Source organism: Arachis ipaensis, chromosome B04 (assembly GCF_000816755.2).
Source record: "Arachis ipaensis cultivar K30076 chromosome B04, Araip1.1, whole genome shotgun sequence".
NCBI lineage: Eukaryota > Viridiplantae > Streptophyta > Magnoliopsida > Fabales > Fabaceae > Arachis > Arachis ipaensis.
The window spans coordinates 103926562-103946425 of NC_029788.2; the positions used below are offsets into that span (position 1 = coordinate 103926562).

At 37.5% G+C, this 19864-nt stretch overlaps 1 protein-coding gene across 1 annotated transcript; it reads left to right on the top strand.

The window, feature by feature from the left end:
- LOC107636938 (receptor-like protein 12) lies at positions 13542-16883 on the top strand. The gene has a single exon (XM_016340408.1). It carries the CDS (start codon positions 13542-13544, stop codon positions 16881-16883), a length of 3342 nt encoding a protein of 1113 aa, XP_016195894.1.

A 19864-nucleotide genomic window follows, 5' to 3' on the forward strand; every position in this document is an offset into this window, starting at 1 on the left:
CAGGTTCTAACACATGGCTAGCATCAGGGGTATACTTTCGAAGCTGCGACACGTGAAATACATCGTGCAGGTTCAAAAGGTGATGCGGTAGAGCCATCCGATATGCCACTGGTCTAACCCTCTCAAGAATCTGGAATGGACCGATGTAGTGAGGATTCAGCTTCTTCGTCTTAATCGCTCTACCTACTCCTGTTGTTGGAGTAACCTTGAGAAAAGCATGGTCTCCTTCCTCAAACTCTAAGGGCTTCCGCCTCTGATCGGCGTAACTCTTCTGACGGCTCTGAGCAGTGAGCATCCTATCTCTGATTTTCTTAACTTGTTCAGTGGTTTCTATTATCATCTCCGGCCCCAACAAACTTTTCTCCCCAGGTTCATACCAGCATAGCGGAGATTGGCATTTTCTTCCATACAAAGCCTCATACGGAGCCATCCCGATGCTCGCATGGTAGCTATTGTTGTATGCAAACTCCACTAGCGGCATATACCGATCCCAGCTCGCCGGCTGATCTAAACCACAAGCCCTCAACATGTCCTCTAGGGTTTGGATTGTCCTCTCAGATTGACCATCTGTTTGAGGATGGTAAGCTGTACTTAAGCTCAAATAGGTTCCAAAAGCTCTCTAAAATGCACCCCAGAACCTCGAAGTGAAACGGGAATCTCTATCAGAAATTATGGTAGTAGGCACACCATGAAGTCTCACAATCTCCTTGATATACAGGCGCGCTAACTCCTCAAGAGTATAGTTCATCCGAATGGATAAAAAGTGAGCCGACTTCGTCAGCCAGTCCACAATTACCCAGACAGCATCAAAACCGGTTCTAGTCCTCGGCAATTTCGACACAAAATCCATTGCAATGCTCTCCCACTTCCATTGCGGAACCTCCAAGGGTTGCAATGTCCCGGAAGGTCTTTGATGTTCAATCTTCATCTTTTGACAAGTTAAGCACTTTGAGACATATTCCGTCACATCATTCTTCATACCAGGCCACTAGAACATAGCCTTCAGATCGTTGTACATCTTAGTACTCCCAGGGTGAATAGAAAATCCGCTTTTGTGTCCTTTCTTCAAGATATCTTGTCGCAAAGTCCCAACATCCGGCACAATAATCCTACCCTTGAATCTCCATAACCCATCTTGATCCCATGACACTCTCTACTGCTTCCCTTGCTCAATAGATGGCAACACCTTAGGTAACACGTCATCGTTTTGATGAGTCTTTAGGAGTTCGGATTTAAAATCACTTGAGATTTGTAACCGACTCAAACATAGAGTTCCAGCCACTTCTTGAACACCGATCTTCAGACTCTCGATTACCTTGAGCAACTCCTCTTCTCGAAGCATCATCCAAGCAGCATACAACGACTTCCGACTTAATGCATCTGCCACAACATTTGCTTTTTCCGGATGGTAATTCAACTCAAAGTCGTAGTCTTTCAGTAACACCATCCACCTCCTTTGTTGCATATTAAGCTCTTTCTGATCAAAGAGGTATTTCAGGCTCTTGTGATCAGAGAAAACTCAGAACTTAATCCCATAGAGGTAATGCTTCCACACCTTTAGTGCAAACACAACCGTAGCGAGTTTCAAGTCATGCGTTGGGTAATTAACTTTGTGAGGTCTCAACTGTCGTGAGGCATACGCCACCATATTCCGGTGCTGCATCAGCACGCACCCCAGACCCTTTAGTGAGGCATCACAATATACCTCAAATGGTTCATTCAGCTCGAGTAACACCAACACAGTCGCGGTAGTCAGCTTTTGCTTCAACGCTTGAAAGCCCTCTTCACACTCAGAAGTCCAAACAAATGGCGCACCTTTGCGGGTTAACTTGGTCAATGGTAACGCCATTTGCGAAATGTCTTTGATGAATCTCCAACAGTAGCCAGTTAAGCATAGAAAACTCCTTATCTCAGTAACTGAGGTCGGTCGCCCCCACTTAATCACTGCTTCTACCTTAGAAGGATGTAATGCTATCCCCTGTTTACTTATCACATGGCCAAGAAATTTCACCTCATCTTTCCAGAATTCACATTTAGATAACTTGGCATACAATTTTCTCTCCTTTAGAATTTGTAACACGGTTCGAAAGTGCTCGGCATGCTCTTCTTCGGTCTTAGAATAAATTAGTATGTCATCAATGAAGACGACAACAAACTTATCCAAGAATGGGTGGAAGATTCTGCTCGTATAGTCCATAAACACTCCAAGAGCATTTGTTAACCCAGAAGACATTACAGTGTACTCGTAATGACCATAACGAGTCCTGAAAGTGGTCTTAGGGATGTCCTCATCTCTCACCCTTATCTGGTAATATCTGATAAACTCCAATTTTGTGGTTTATCTTGTGTTGAATTTAGGAGATTTTATCATCTTTTCTCACATTTATTCAATGAAATAGCATGGTTTTGTGAATTTCTCCTAATTTGTGCTTAAGAGTAAAAACATGCTTTTTAGGCCTTAAAATTGCTAATTTTAATTCACTTTAATTCCATTCGATGTCTTGATATGTTTGTTAAGTGATTTCATGATTAGAAGGCAATGATTGGATTGAAGGAATGAAGAAAAATCATGCAAAAATGGAGAATTCATGAAGAAATGAGGATTTGCTGAACTGAATGCCACGCGCACGCATCACCCACGCGTACGCGTGAGATAGAAATTCACAAGCGACACGGGCATGTCACCCCACGCGCACGCGTGACCAAGAAAAGTGCCAAATGACGCGTACGCGTGACCCATGCGTACGCGTGACAAGCAGCACGTGACTCACTTAAAGGCAAAATGCTGGGACGATTTCTAGGCTCAAGGAGGCCCAAATCTAACTCATTTATGATGCTTTTGAACCCAAGGATGGCAAGGGTTTGGGGGGGAGAAGTCATAGACTAGTTTTCACCATGTTGTAGTTAGAATTCTAGAGAGAGAAGCTCTCCCTTCTCTCTAGAATTTAGGGTAGTTTAGGTTAAATTCTCATAGATCCAACTTTTAGTTGTTGTTTTGATTTAGTTTTTACTTTTAATTTCTTGTTGTTACATATTTATTCTTCTAGTTTTTTTTCTTGTTAATTTTCTTTTCATGTCATTTTTATGTTGATGCACTCTTGTTGATTTCAATTTCCTTTTAATGCAATTTTATATTTCCATGTCTTTTTATGTTTATCATAGTTGCTATTATTGATTTCTTGCTTATGTTAGTTATGGGTTTCATTAATTCTTGCATTTTGTGATGTTTATTTTTATTGCACTCTAGGTGTTTGTTAAAATATTTTCTCTAGTTTTTGAGTAGTTTTCTTTACTCTTGGCCTAGGCTAAGGGAATTGGGTGACCTTGAGTCATTGGATCTCATTGAATTGGTGATTTGAGAACCCTATGTGGTCAATTTGAACCATTGACTCTAGCCTACTACTAAGTTAATTGGTAGCTAGGTTAGGACTTATGGATTGATGTTGATCAAACCTATTTGACGTACTTAATGCTTTGAGGTAGACATTATACTTACGTCAAGCATAGAGGTAGACTTAATGGGTTGGTCCCTCATAATTGTCAATATATGGTTTGTTGACAAGGATGGTGATCTCAATTACCTATGTCTAGCCAAGAGTTCTTCCTTTCTTTTATTAATTCTTGTTATTTATATTTCTTGTTCCTTATTACAAAAACCCCAAAACATCCCTTCATAGCCAATAATAAAGCACTTCATTGTAATTTCTTATGAGACGACCCCAGGTTTAAATACTTCGGTTATTTTTATTGGGGTTTGTACTTGTGATAACCAAAATCTTTTTAAATTTGATTTGAGTATTGTTAGTTGGTTGGGAACTATACTATCAACGGGAATTTTTTTTGTGTGAAATTCCTAACCATACGAAAATACTCTATCAATATCCAGATCGCAAATCAATCTTGGAGAAAACCCCAGCTCCTTGTAACTGATCCATGAGATCGTCAATCCTCGGCAGTGGGTACTTATTCTTTATTGTGACCTTGTTCAGCTGCCTATAATCCATACAAAGCCGCATACTCCCGTCCTTCTTCTTCACCAATAACACCAGCGCTCCCCACGGAGAAACACTAGGGCGGATAAAGCGCTTGTTCATTAAGTCTTCCAACTGAGTCTTGAGCTCAGCCATTTCCAAAGGTGACATTCTATAAGGGACAATCGAAATTTGCCCTGTAGCCAGTACTAACTCAATTGCAAATTCAACCTCTCGGCTAGGAGAAAATTCCTCAATGTCATTGGGAAACACCTCAGGAAACTCACAAACAACTGGGATTTGCTCTAAGTTTTGTTCCTCACCCGACACACTCATAGCTAACAGCATAACACCTTGACATTCCTGCCTTGAACAATTTACTACCACATAGTTCAAGTAACAACCATTCACCACAACCGGCCCTTTCGACGCTTTTGGCATGAAATGAAACGATTTCTCAAAACAGTTCAACAAGACATGATTCTTAGACAACCAATCCAATCCCAAGATAAGGTCATGACCGGTCATCGGCAAACAAATCAAATCGTGTACAAAATCACGCTGCTTGACCCTAAATGAAACTTGCAGACATCCTAGCCTAGTTACCATGGCTTCATGGGTGGCATTATACACCTTCAGGTCGTAACCTAAAACCACAATCTTCAATCCTAACTCACTAGCCTTTTCAAATGCAATGAATGAATGTGATGCTCCAGAATCAAATAAGGCATTAAGAATTTGACCAGCCATTTCACATTTACCTTGGATAAGTGTCTCGGACCCCTCGGCACCCACGGCTGATGTAGTAAACACCCGACCAGGCTACTGTGCTCTCCCAGCACCCTGTTTCTACTTCTCCGGACAGTTTGAGGCTTTATGCCCCGGCTTACCACATGAGTAACACAATCCCCATCCAGCTTTGCACGGAACACCAGGATGGTAACTCCCACATCTAGCACAAGTTTGCTCATTCAGAGGCTGCTTCCCAAATCTTCTTCCAGGACATTGTTGTTATTAGGCCTCCTGAAGTTATTCTGACCCCGAGTCCTCTGTGGTGCAAAGCCTCCCCGCTTGAAAGGCGGACCTCTAGGAGCAAAACTCTTTTCTCGGTTCGGTGGGAATGGTCCCCTGTGGCTTCCTCTCTCTGCAGCTGCCTTCTTCACGCATTCTTCAGTAATCCTGCTCTTATTTATCAACTCAGAGAAAGTCATGATCTCCATAGGCCCCACTGAATTGTAGATGTCACTTCGGAGCCCTCCTTCATACTTGATGCATTTCCACTCCTCGAAGTCTCCCGGAGCTCCGTGACACATACGGGAAAACCTGAACAACTCCTCAAACTTGTTTGTATACTCAGATACAGACATAGCACCCTACATCAGCTGCAGTAACTCCAGTTCTTTGGCCGTCCTAGCAGAATTCAGAAAGTATTTCTTATAGAATTCCACCTAGAAGGCATCCCAAGTGATAGGGTCATCACTCTGCTGCAGGAGATGTCGGGATCCCTGCCACCAATGCGATGCTTTCCCAGTGAGCAGGTAAGTAGCAAACTCGACACACTGCTCTTCAAGCACCAACTGCGCTTGCAGTGCTCACTCCATAGCCTGAAACCAAGTGTCGGCTTCAGTCGGATTGGTGGCTCCCTTGAACTTTGGCGGATTGACCTTTAAGAAGGTCGCCAACGTCATCGGACCTTGAGTCCCGTTTCTACCGTTTCCCTCATTATCATGGTTGTTCATTTGCTGTCCGAGTGCCTCAGCAATGGCCTGCATAGCAGCAGCCATATTCTGCAATGCAGCCATGAAATTTATCGGGTCATTTGGATTGGTTTCCGGCCCATGAGTACCGGCACGTCCTCTTCCACGGCCTCGACCGCGTCCACGAGGCGCCATCTGGTTCCTATACACACCAAACAATCGATATCAAGTTGATCAATCTCAATATCGAGAGTCTAGTGCTCAAAGTCCCAAATACATGCTCATGAACGTTTATGCCAGTTATATCAATCAGATATCTTAATAGCACATAAACACAAACACAGAAAATGCACAGAAGCATAGTCAGTCCGTCCCTCAGGCTCTATAGGAACAAACTGCTCTGATACCATAATGTAACACCCTACCACACAGAGTCTTATGCTTAAGTCATAAAACAGAGGTGGCGAAGTATTACGACCTCTAAAAATAAAATTTAGTAAATATAGTAGTGTGAAAAATATTTGTAATTAGGAGCCTTTGAAGAAAAATGGGTAAATCAAAACCGTTAAGTCGAAAAGCACAACACTCCGATCGATAGCAAAAACGAAACATACAAAAATAAGCTAACGTGAGAAGATATGCAAGAGAGTGCCAAAATACAGATATCAACACTCAGGACTCGGTTTGCGAAGATAACCAGTCCGAGCATAGAAGTATACATACATATATAAAAGAATTTCCCAAAGTAAAACCCAAAAGACAATATACCGAACCTGTTTCTCCAAAATAACCTCTAAGATGAGTTAATACAAAATATATATACAGTGGAGAATATAAGTATCTAAGCAAGTATGTAAGATCAAAATAAAATCTCGAGAGCTAAGGATCTCCGCCAAAATAGAAAGCTCCAGCATGCCTCAGCGAGGAGCCTCACGTCCTGCATCTAAAAATCACAAAATCTGTATGGGTGAGAACCGGAGGTTCTCAGCATGGTAACAGTGCCTAAATATCTAACATGTAATGTCCTGGGAAAGCCGAAGGCAATCTTAGAACTTTCAATTATAATCAAAGCGTATAAATACAACTAAACCATGAAAAATGAAAACAGGCAACTAACTAAGGATCTTCAGTCTAACTAATATATCCCCTTTCCAAATCCTGCAAACCTCTCAACCGCCACCAACAATTTGATATGCAAACACAGTTATTTCATACAAGGAAATGCACAAGTAGGAAGCAAGTATAACAATTAGGTAATTAGCAAGTAATAATGCAATCAATTAGGCATTCCAACCAAATCACATATAATGCATATGATGTATGCCTGTCCTAGTGGCTGATGAGTCTCATCTGTCGGTTATAAAACTAACCCAACAAGTCCTTGTAGCTAACCATTAGACTGTCCCTCTGTCGTGCATCCCCAACTCGAGTTATCTCACAACATAAACATAATTCATATCCAACACCCTCACTAGTGTATATTCACGAGGGCGAGCTCGTCTGGAACTTTCATAGTGTCCGGCCACACTTACGACATATGGTCAGTAGGGTATCGAGTCTCCACCTGGAGCACGTGGTGGCTAGCCACTGCTTTCACCCAAAGAAACTCGTATCCCAGATAGGTGGAGTGCAACAATCATAATATCAATAATTCAATTCAGCATATATGCATTCAATCTCAGCCAAACATTAATATTCATCTCAGCCATCTGGCTCAAAAGTCATAACTCATTATCAGTCAGAAACCATCATCACACACAGCCATTCGGCTCATATCATACTTAGCCATTCGGCCCATATCATACACAACACTCCACCACCCTCCTCAATAACTCATATCATCACCATTAATCATAACTCATCATAATATCCCCTTTCTTCATCCACAAGTTACCCCCTTCCCTAGCTTCATCTCAAGCACTAAGCATTTTATGTTGATTTAAGATTTAAAGGATGAAATTGGGGGTTTATAAGCGTGAAACAACATCTTAGAAGGTTACAAGCTTGTTGGAAATGTGAATGACTTGAAAACAAAAGCTTTAGAAAAGAATAGGGTCGTGTGCATACGCATAGGGGTGTGCGTGCGCACGCCCAGAAGTGTTTTCAGAAAGTGTGCGTGTGCACAGGGTTGTGCGTACGCAAAGAAGGAAAAATTTTCATTGTTGAGTGTGCGCACAAGGTGTGCTAGCGCCATCAACCGAACGTCATTCCCAGCGTGTGCGTGCGCACAAGGCTGTGCGTACGCACAGCTTGCAAACCTTCGTTGGTTGTGTGTGCGCACAGAGCATGCTAGCGCTCCCATCAGTAGCCCTGTCCCCGTGTGTGCGTACGCACAAGGCTGTGCGTGTGCATAGGTTCGAAAATCCCGGGGTGTGCGTGCGTACACAAACCAGGAATCACAAATTCTGCAGAATTTGCAGGATTCAGATTTCAGGCCCAAACTTTCAACGATCATATCTCCTTCCACAAAATTTAGATTTCCACCAAATTTAAACCATTTTAAAGGTTGCGAAATTATCTTTCTTTTGATATAAAAATCATTAAATTCCAAAAATAATGGCTCAAGATATGATCCGTTGAAGTTCACCAAAATTTCATTTTTACCAAAACTCACAAACTTCCAATTTCTAAAACATACACTTCCAAACTCATTCAAAACCAACCAAAACTCATCCTTCCAACATTGATCATTACCAAACCCTCTTTCAAACATCAACCCACCAATTCTTCCATATTTATCCGAATATCAATTCAATGATTCAATCCATAATCAATATTCCATATCACAATTTCCAAACAACATTCATGTTCATCAATCACCATATTTATACACATATCAATATCACACTCCAAATCATGCTCATCAACAAGTGCCTCAACCCTGTCATCAATCAAACATATTAATTCATATCACATACGACATTACATGCTTTACCAACCATTATAACCACTCACAATCATTTCCACCATCATTCATACATATTTAACTCAATCCAAATTTCCCAACAACTACATCAACATTCCAAAATTCTATCCTAGGGTCACTAGCCTACGTTTTCACAACCACAATACATTTTAGATACAGAAAATCGAAACCATACTTTGGCCGATTTCCGCTCCATCCGGAACACTTCAAATTTCACTTTTTCCTCAACTTCCAATGTCCCAAAGCTCCCAAAATCAGATTTCCAAGAACAAAAGCTCATTTCCAAGCTTTCCAAGATATCAATTAAGCCTCAATATGCACATACACACTTTCTAAACCACAATTTTTATACCCAAACACAATAACTCAATACCCAAATGCTTTAATTTAAAATTTTCACTAGGTTTGAGATCTCTTACCTTATCCAAGGATCAAGGAGGCAAGAACAAGCCTTCCCTTCAAGTTAATTAGATCCTATAACACAAAGGAGCTCACAATTTTAACATTTTTGCCTAAGAAATTCGAAATCAAGGGCTGTAAATTCAAAGAGAAAACCGTGGCTTACCTCAAGAATATTTGTATGGGTTTTGTAGAGCTCGATGCCGCAGTCGCGTGGCCGCAAACGGTGTGTCAATAAGAGCTCCGGATCAAAAGTTATGATCAATTGAAGTTGGACACAAGGGTTTATGTTGTTCCCCCTTCTCCCTTTCTAATTTTCAGCGTGTGTGGTGTTTTAGTGGGGGAGGAAGGGCTGTGCCCTTCATTTAGTTGGGTATTGGGTTGAACCAAGGGCCCATACGGGTCCGGTTGGCCCGTTTGGCCCAATCTTGGGCCGATTTTTTTAAAATTGGTGTCAAAATTCTCGTTTTAATTTTCTCTATCAAATTAAACCATAAAATTCACAATTCTAATTTTCTAGAATATATTTTAATTTATGGGTTAATTAGTCATTTATTAACTGGGTTTTACAGTTACCACGTGATCGGACTGACCGAAAAATTGATGAACCAGATTCTTAACCGGTCTGGTCTAGTGATATAACCGTTTAAGAATTAGAACCGATGAGAATCGCTCAAAATTGGTGGAAACCGGTTCAACCGAACTGCTCCAGAAAAAATTCCAAATTGTTGAAGATGTGACTTAAACCTAGATCCTCCTTGTTATTACATACTCTCCTTGCCACTAAGTTATGTTATTCCTTATTACTTCATATGCTAATTATTAATTATATAGTAAAAATATACAATAATTTTGTTAATATTATTTTAATTTTATACTCACTTATATTTAAATTAATTATATTTTTTATTATTCATAATTATTAATATAAATATTATTAAACATATATAAATAATTTTAATTATAGACTTTTGACTATTTTATATTTTTTATTTATGTAGGATTAGTTCTATCGGTTCAACCAGTAATTTATGGGTTGAATCAATAAACTAGTGAACCAGTAGCTTGACCAGTTCGATCATCGGTTCAGTTCTTACAACTATGAGCATTACTGCTATAAACACGGAGCCAATCAATAGAATATACTTTATAAGAACCGGCCCGGATCGGCCGATTCGACCCAAAAACCAATGAACCGGACCCTTAACTGTCCAGTCCAATGATATAACTGTTTAAGAATTAGAATCGATAAGAACCACTCTAAATCAGTGAAAATCGGTCCAACCAAACTGTACCAGAGAAAATTTCAAAATATTTGAAAATGTGGCTTGAACCTAGGTCCTCCTTATTATTGCGTACTGATAAACCACTATTCTATGGTTTATCTTGTGCTAATTTAAGTGGTTTGTATCAACTCTTTACTCACTTATTCATATAAATTGCATGATTTTACATTTTCCTTCCTAATATTATTCTATAATTGGAAACTTGCTTCCCAAGCCCTTAAATTACCAAAAATTAATTTCCCTTTATACCATTCGATGCCGTGATATGTGTGTTAACTGATTTCAGAGATTACAGGGCAGGAATGGCTCAGAGGATAGAAAGGAAGCATGCAAAAGTGGAAGGAATACAAGAAACTGAAGGAATTGCAAAGCTGTCCAGCCTGACCTCTTCGCATTCAATCAATCATAACTTGAGCTACAGAGGTCCAAATGATGCGGTTTTAGTTGCGTTAGAAAGCTAACATCCGGGGCTTCAAAATGATATATAATTATTTATAGTGGCCGTACAGAAAAATGACGCACACACGTGAATCATGCGGACACGTCGTTCTGCAGAAAAACCAGCGTGGCAGATTTCATCCCCAGCGGTTTCTGGGCTGTTTCTGACCCAGTTTTCAGCCCATAAAACATAGATTAGAGGCTATAAAGTGGGAGAACCCATTCATTCATGAAGACAACTTTCATATACATAATTTTAGGTTTTTTAGATGTAGCTTTTAGAGAGAGAGGCTCTCTCCTCTCTCTTAGGATTTAGGATTAGGATTTCTCTTAATTTTAGGATTGCTTCTTCATTCCAGGTTCAATGTTCTTTTAATTTATTTTCTCTTCTACTTTTATTTACTTTATCACTTAATTTATTTATTTTCCCAATATTAGTTTATGAACTAGGATTGATTTTTTTAATTAATACACATTGAGGTATTTCAGATTTATGATTGCTTTCTTTTATTTATGATATAAATAATTTGGATTTTCTCCTTTTGGCTTTGGTTAAGTAATTGGTGACACTTGAGTTGTCAAACTCAGCTGTTGATTGAAAATTGGAGTTTGCTGATTGATTTGGATCCCTCTAAAGCTAGTCTTTCCATAGGAGTTGACTAGGACTTGAGGAATCAAGTTGATTGGTCCACTTGACTTTCCTTTATTTAGTAAGGGTTAACTAAGTGGGAGCAATAAACAATTCTCACCATACCTGATAAGGATAACTGGGATGGGATTTTCAGTTCTCATACCTTGCCAAGAGATTTTCTAATTATTAATTTATTTTTCTCGTCATTTAAATTACTTGTTCCTTATTTCAAAAAAAAAAAAAAAACCCAAAACAAAGATACTTTTCTGTAACCAATAATAAATCATACTTCCCTGCAATTCCTTGAGAGACGACCCGAGGTTTAAATACTTCGGTTATAAATTTTATTGGGTTTTGTTACTTGTGACAACCAAACTTTTGTACGAAAGAATTCTCTGTTGGTTTAGAAACTATACTTACAACGAGAACTTATTTGTGAAATTCTTTACTAGCAGAAATCCGATCGTCACGTACTCTCCTTACCACTAAACTATGCTATTCCTTATTACTTTATATGCTAATTATTAATTATATAGTAAAAACGTACAATAATTTTGTTAATATTATTTTATACTCACTTATATTTAAATTAGTTATATTTTTTATTATCCATAATTATTAATATAAATATTATTAAACATATATAAATAAAATATCAAATATTTTTATTAATTACAATATCATTATTCTTTTTATGATTTATATGATATTTATTAAATATTATTTTTCAGTAAAAATAATATAATAAATATAAACTAATGAGTTAGTTATTAAAATAAAAAATAGTTGCTTTAGTATGAAAATAAAATTAAAAAATATTTATTATGAAAAAATATTAGAATTTTATATACTTATTTAATGATAACTGAATTATAACTTGTTGATTATAATTTGTTGAAACTTGATTGTTTTAAAAATATTACTGAAGATATCTATTTTAAATTTTAATTTTAGACTTTTGACTATTTTATATTTTTTATTTACGTAAGACCGGTTTTATCGGTTCAACTAGTAACTTATTGGTTAAACCAATAAATCAGTAAACCAGTAATTTGATCAGTTCGATCATCGATTCGATTCTTACAATTATGCTACTAGAGACACAAAGAGTTAATCAATAAAATATAATTTTAGTACATTTCTTAATAATTTACTCAAGAATAAAATACATGTCTCACCACATGAATTCTCATTCTATTAGCGTTATTATTAGGGACACAAAATTAATCAGTAGAATATAATTTGAATAAATTTTAAAAATATTTTATCATCAAATCGAATTTGTCATAAATTTTTTACGAAAAATTGTACTATTATTTTTTAATGAATAATGTTTTGAATATAATTTTGAGCTTAGACTTTCCTGCACAATATTTCATAAGATTTATTTTATTAAAAAAAACAGTATTTATCACTTTAGCATACAAACTCGCTCCCCATCTTTGGAAGTCAAGCCTCCACCAATACGCAAAAGACCTCAATAGTTCACTGAAATACAAACTCGCTCCCCATCTTTTGAGAGTCATTGTTGTCTTGTGTAATGATATTTTGTAATCTTTTAAGTTTGAACTTATCAATTGAATACTCATTATTCACTCGTTTACTTGGTCAAGACAGGGTATTAGGCAGAAATTTTTTACACGGTCTTAAACAATCTTTCTATATGTAACCGTGTAAACAAAAAAAAAATTAGCTATAATTTATTCATTGCATATACGAATAGTCGAATATATATATTTGGCACCTCAAAAAAAGTTTTATTATACTATTATAAATAAGTTTAATTATTCATCTATTATATATTTNTTAAAGTTTTTAAAGTAAGTATACATTAATAAATATGTTGTAAGATATTCAAATAACTAACGAATTATAATAGAGTTATGCTACGTATACATCGAAATTAGCCACTAAAGTCAGTCACCAATATAAAATATATGGTGGAATACAAATATACATTGAAAATAAATTAAACTATACAGGTATTTATACACAAATACATTAGTGGCTGATTTTAGTAGTTAATTTTAGTGTACAAAATTACAAATAATATTTTTGATAATGATAATACTCGACAACTATAAAAAGAGTTTTAGATTATCTATAAATAGATCATGCTCCAAATGTTACATACACCATCCTCAAATTTCTTAATATATCAACCTTAGTTCCAGTAGCAAAAATCCGATCCCAATGAGAATCCATCAAATCTTCTTGGCTTTCTTTATACCCTTTTGGTTGATAAACCTTAGTATCAGCATTGATGCTGCAAGAAATCACTACTGCTTTGGCCATCAACAGCTTTTGTTGCTCCAATTAAAGAATAGCCTTCTATTCAACACTGTTACATCCAAAAAATTGGTTCAGTGGAACAAAACTGATGATGATTGTTGTCAGTGGAATGGAGTAACATGCAACAAAGGCCAAGTAGTTGGTCTTGATTTGAGTGATGAACTTATCTCTGGAGGACTACACAACTCATCAAGCCTCTTCAATCTGCAATATTTGCAGAATTTGAATTTGGCTCACAATGAATTTGGTTCTTCCATTCCTTCCACATTTGGAAAGCTAAAGAATCTGAGGCGTTTAAATCTATCAAATGCCGGCTTTGTGGGACAGATTCCAGCCGAGATATCTCAATTAACAAAGTTAGTTGCTCTTGATTTGTCTTTATCATTCTCAACACAACATACTCTCAAACTTGTGAAGCCAAATATTGCCATGCTGGTGCAGAACCTTACAGAGGTCAGGGAGTTGTTCTTGGATGGAGTGAAGATATCAGATGAAGGAAAGGAATGGAGCCAAGCTTTATCATCGCTGCGAAAACTGCAAGTTCTTAGCATGTCATATTGCAATCTCACAGGATCAATTGATTCTTCAATATCAATGCTAGAGGCGCTCGAAGTGATTCGACTAAACTTGAATAATATTTCAGGTCTAGTGCCAGAATCCTTCTCGAGTTTCTCCAATTTGAAAGTCTTGGAGCTTAGGGATTCCAGGTTGAGTGGCTATTTTCCAAATGGTGTCTTCCAAATTCAATCACTCAATGTTCTTGATGTGTCAAATAATCATGATCTTCATGGTAACTTACCAAACTTTTTGCAGAATTTGTCTCTTCACACCTTGAAACTTGACAACACAAAATTTTCTGGACAAATTCCAAGTTCCATTTCCAATCTGAAGCACTTGTCTACATTAAATCTTTCCAATTGCCAATTCAATGGAACCTTGCCTATCTCAATGTCAAAACTCACCCAAATTGTTGAACTAGACTTATCATTTAATGAGTTTAGTGGTCCAATTCCATCTCTTAATATATCTAAGAATCTTAGATATTTCTCTGTCTTGCACAATAATTTGACTGGATCCATTCAATCATCTCATTTTGAGGGCCTTCTACATCTCCTCAACATTAATTTAGGTGATAACTCTCTCTTTGGGAAAGTTCCTTCATCTCTTTTTACCCTTCCATCTTTGCAAGAGCTCACACTTTCTAATAATGGATTTCAAGGTCCATTGGATGAGTTTTCAAATGCTTCTTCCTTCCAACTACACTTGGTTGATTTGAGCCATAATAGACTAGAAGGACAGATCCCTCTTTCGTTCTTTCAACTTAAAGGACTTCAATTCCTCCAACTTTCTGAAAATGAATTCAATGGCACTATACATCTTGATGTGATTCATAATCTACCAAGCCTGCATACATTAGGCCTCTCAAACAACAATTTATCAGTTTATATACCACCTTTCAATGATGATCATAGCCTTTCATCCTTTCCTATTATGAAGTATCTGTTGTTGGCTTCTTGCAAGTTAGGGGAATTTCCTGGTTTCTTAAGAAACCAATCCCAACTTCATGCACTAGACCTATCCAACAACCAGATTCATGGAACAATACCCAATTGGATTTGGAGGTCTGAGTCTTTGGTCTATTTGAATCTTTCCAACAATTTTCTCACGAGTTTGGAAGGCCCTTTGGAAAATCTCAATTCTAATCTATATATCCTTGATCTTCATTCCAATCAACTTCCTGGGTTAATTCCCACTTTCACAAAATATGCTGTCCATTTGGACTACTCAAGCAACAGATTCAGCTATGTCCCATCCACTTTGGACAAGTATATTCCTTTCTTATATTTTTTCTCCCTTTCAAATAATAGCTTACGAGGAAAAATTGATGATTCATTTTGCAAATTTTCGTCCCTTAGGTTGCTTGATCTTTCATACAATAGCTTCAAGGGCTCTATTCCCAAGTGTCTGACTAGAAAGAATAGCACACTTAGGGTCTTAAATCTTGCCAAAAACAAACTCACAGGTTATGTTTCTGATCGAATCTCGAGTTCTTGTAACTTGAGGTTTCTTGATCTCAATTCAAACACTTTGGTTGGTCCAATTCCAAAATCTTTGTCCAACTGTCAGAAACTGCAAGTTTTGAACCTTGGAAACAATCACTTCTCAAATGAATTTCCATGCTTTTTAGGCAACATTGCCACACTGAGAGTGTTGATTTTAAGGTCAAATAGACTCCATGGTCCAGTTAAATGCCAACATAGCAATAGAAATTGGGAGATGCTTCATATTGTTGATCTTGCCTCCAATAATTTTAGTGGTATGGTATCTGGATCTCTCTTGCAAAGATGGTCAAAAATGATGAGCAAGGACAATGAAGCCCATCAAAAATTTGGAAATTTATTTTTTGACATGTTTGATAACCATGATCCCATACGTTTTAAGGATCTTTTCACTGTCATTGATAAAGATCTTGTGATAAAGCTAAACAAATTGTTGGGAGGAGAACCTTACTCTGTGATAGATCACATATTTGCTTATTATGTGACTGCCAATGAACTTGGATGTAGAATCTTGGATTCAGTTACAATTGTCGGCAAAAATTTACACTTGAATTTGACCCGAATTCCTTCTATCTATACTTCTTTGGATTTCTCTTCTAACCATCTTGAAGGTCCAATACCTGAAGAGCTTGTGAATTTGAGGGCACTCCATATTCTTAACATGTCACATAATGCATTTTCTGGTCATATTCCATCTTCTATAGGAAACTTGATGAATCTTGAATCCATGGACCTATCATATAACAATTTGAGTGGAAGGATCCCTACTGGGATTTCAAGTCTATATTTTCTTTCAGTGTTGAATCTCTCCTTCAATCATTTGGTGGGGGAAATTCCAACAGGTTCTCAAATTCAGACTTTTGATGCATACTCCTTTGAAGGTAATGATGGGTTATGTGGCCTTCCATTAACCAAGAATTGTGGTGACAATGGAATGAAAGAACCATTGTTACCATCTTCTGAAAAGAAAACTTCAATTAACTGGAGTTTGTTAAGCATTGAGTTGGGGTTCACATTTGGGTTTGGACTTATTGTCCTTCCCCTTCTTTTATGGAAGAGATGGAGACTATGGTATTCCAAGAATATGGATCATTTGCTTGCTAAAATCTTTCCTCAACTCGAGTTTGTTTATGAGCAACATGGAGAGCAAAGGTACAGATATCTGAGGTGGAATCGAAGCTGATTACTCAAAGAGTAATACTTTCAAGATTCTAAAACTAACACGTTTATACGTGTTCCACAAATATATACAATTAACATAATTATGTGACATTAAAATAAATGGTCATGCATAATTATGGTGGAACACGTTAAATGCAGTTTTAGTTCTAGAACTTGCAAGTATATCTCTCTTTAGATAGCTAATATATCATGTTATTTCTGGCATCTTTTGAATTTTGTAATTTTTTTTCTAATTTTAGAAAAGAAAAATTGAAGCATCTGTGTAACTTTTTTATAGAGACGACCCTCTTTAAAAGTATACCTTTTCCTTCTGCCCCTTTGGAATTATCGTGCAACTAGCCACAGTCCCACCGATTAGCTTGCTCTCCAGCCCTTGCAATTTGCAACAGCAACACTACTTTGTAGTAAGTTGCAACTGCTCTCACGCATATTCTCCTATGATCATTAGTTTCATTGCTCCAAAATGCTCATAATTGAACACAAATACTATAGAAAAAATGTCGGTTATTGTCAGATTTACCGGAAAAAAAATGAAATTAATCCGCCGGTAATAAATTTATCGTTGGATTTTGTATCAATTTCAATCCGATGGTATCAACTTCACCGGTAACTTGCGATGGATTTAGCGGCAGATTTAGTTTTTAAGCTACGAATATCTGGTGTCAGTTATTGGTAGATTTTTTCTGATGGTAAATTTGATGCCAAACTATTTTGTTCCCACATTTTTATCGTCGGATATTTCCAACAGAGAATTCGACGGTAAGTTTATTTTTTTTAATATTTTTGTTATGAAATTAGTGATGAAATTATAAATTTTTTATTTAAATTTATTTTTTGCACAATTAATAGTCAAATTCAAAATAATAGAACTCAAATACGTTAACTTATCAAATGCACGAATAAAATGAAAAGTCAACTAACAGAGGACATGATACAATCAAACAGTGTATAAACAAACCCTAGTCACTAAAAGTCGTCGTCATCGTCGTCGTCTCGCTGGTTCTGCTACTGAGGCGGCGGCTTAGGCAGTGATGTATGTACCCCTCCAACAGTGCCGCTTCAACCAGGAGCAGCACCGTTACCACCAGAAGTAGCCGCTACCACCAGCGCCTATTTGATTCTTGTATGGCACCATGTTCTGCTCCATCCGCTGAAGCTGCTCCAACTCCCGCCTCCACTCCAACCTGAGGTCATCTGTGTCAGTCATGCGTGAGATGATCGCTTGATACCTCTCCTCAGACTCCCGCATGCAGCTGCTGAGCTTGTTGGTGAAGGCTTCGGGTGAGGAGTAGAACCTGCTCCTGTAAATCGACGCCGTCCTCAGGATCGACGGGCCTACTGGTGTCTCAACGTGGATGTGTGGAGGTTGTTGGGCAATTTCTGTACGGTTCGGATGTGGTCTCGCGCAAAACCCTATCAGGAGTGACAGTTGGTGCGGTGGAATTGCTGCCATCGTCTCCAATACGTTGAGATTGTTGGGTTGCGACCTCCAATCTTTGCGTGTAGGAGTCCTGTGTAATACATTTTATGATTAGGGTTGCAGTTAATTTAAAAATGGTATATCACATGATGTTTACTTATATAATGATCCGCAGACCGTTGATCAGTAAATCTCTCCTTGTTGTCATTCAACGTGTGGGTATATTTGAAGGTCTCCGCCATTGTCGCCTCATGATCAATGACTTGGACTACACATTTTGAAACCACATGTTAAGTCAAGTAATAATGACATTACACCAATACTAAACGAATTTAATAACAAAATGAAAGAAGTTACTTATCAGCCTGGCCTTAGTCTTCATGAAAATCACTGATCCACTGGTATATATACTTCGACGATTTGGCCGATGCCTGTTAGCTATGTTGGTAAGACGGCAACGCTTGAACCCCTCGTTAGACTCTCAATGGACGTATAGTAACTTGTTAATGTCTGGGCGGAGCCAAATGGTGAGGTGGTCACAATGCTCTCGCACGTCCTCCAACATCTGCTAAAGCCGCCTAGTCATCCGATGGTCGAAGATCATAATAACAAATCAGTACCAAAATTATAATAACTTATAATAACAAATCAGAATAAAATAACAAACACAAAATTATAATAACAGATTAGACCTTATTCTTATTTTAAAAAAAGGGAAGTTCATAAGCATTACTTGAGCACCAACGCTGAGAAGAAGAGGGTGGCAGAAGCGGCAGCAGTAGCAGTGGTAGAATCCGACAGCAGCAATGGTGACGAACAGCACCGACGAAAAGGAGGTTGTCGGCGTCAGAGGGGACTTCCAAAGAGATGAAAGGGGTAGAGAGAGAGAGAGTGGGAGGTGAGAAGGTTAGAGAGAGAGAGAGAGAGAGAGAGAAATTCAAATGAGGGAAAACAGGGTTTACGGTTCGAATTTAAGGCACAATTACCGTTGAATTTACCGGCAGATAAAGCCAGTAAATCCGACGGTAACATGTTGCGGGTTATCAAAACACAGTATTCCACTAAGTGGGTTTACTGTCAGAATTTTCCAACGGTAAATCCGACCTTAAATGTCGAGCCCATTTCTTCCGTTTTTCCTCCAATTATTACTTTGACAAATTTACCGTTGGAAACAAAAATCCGCCGGTAATATTTTGTCACTATGAATTTCATGCCTAAATCGCTGGTAAATCGCTGGTAAAGACGCCATTATTCTGTGACGCTAAATTTAACGGTACTCAACATTTTTTTTGTAATGAAAATGGTTGATACAATTTTTTTGGATCAAAGGATTAAATGCCATTAACTAATTAAAATATGTACATCATAAGCAAGTATAACAGTATAATAAGCTAAACATACTCTTGTTCTGCTAATGTTACATTTGATTACGAAAACAAGTTAGGACAATACAAAACATTGACAATAAAATATAAATAACATAGACACAAAAATTAGTATTTTTATATTTTATTTAGTGATAAATTAAAATAAATTATAAAAGTTTATTTTATTATTTTTTT

Excerpts from the sequence above, each read along its gene's own strand:
- LOC107636938 (XM_016340408.1), top strand. The coding sequence starts at position 13,542 with ATGAGAATCCATCAAATCTTCTTGGCTTTCTTTATACCCTTTTGGTTG.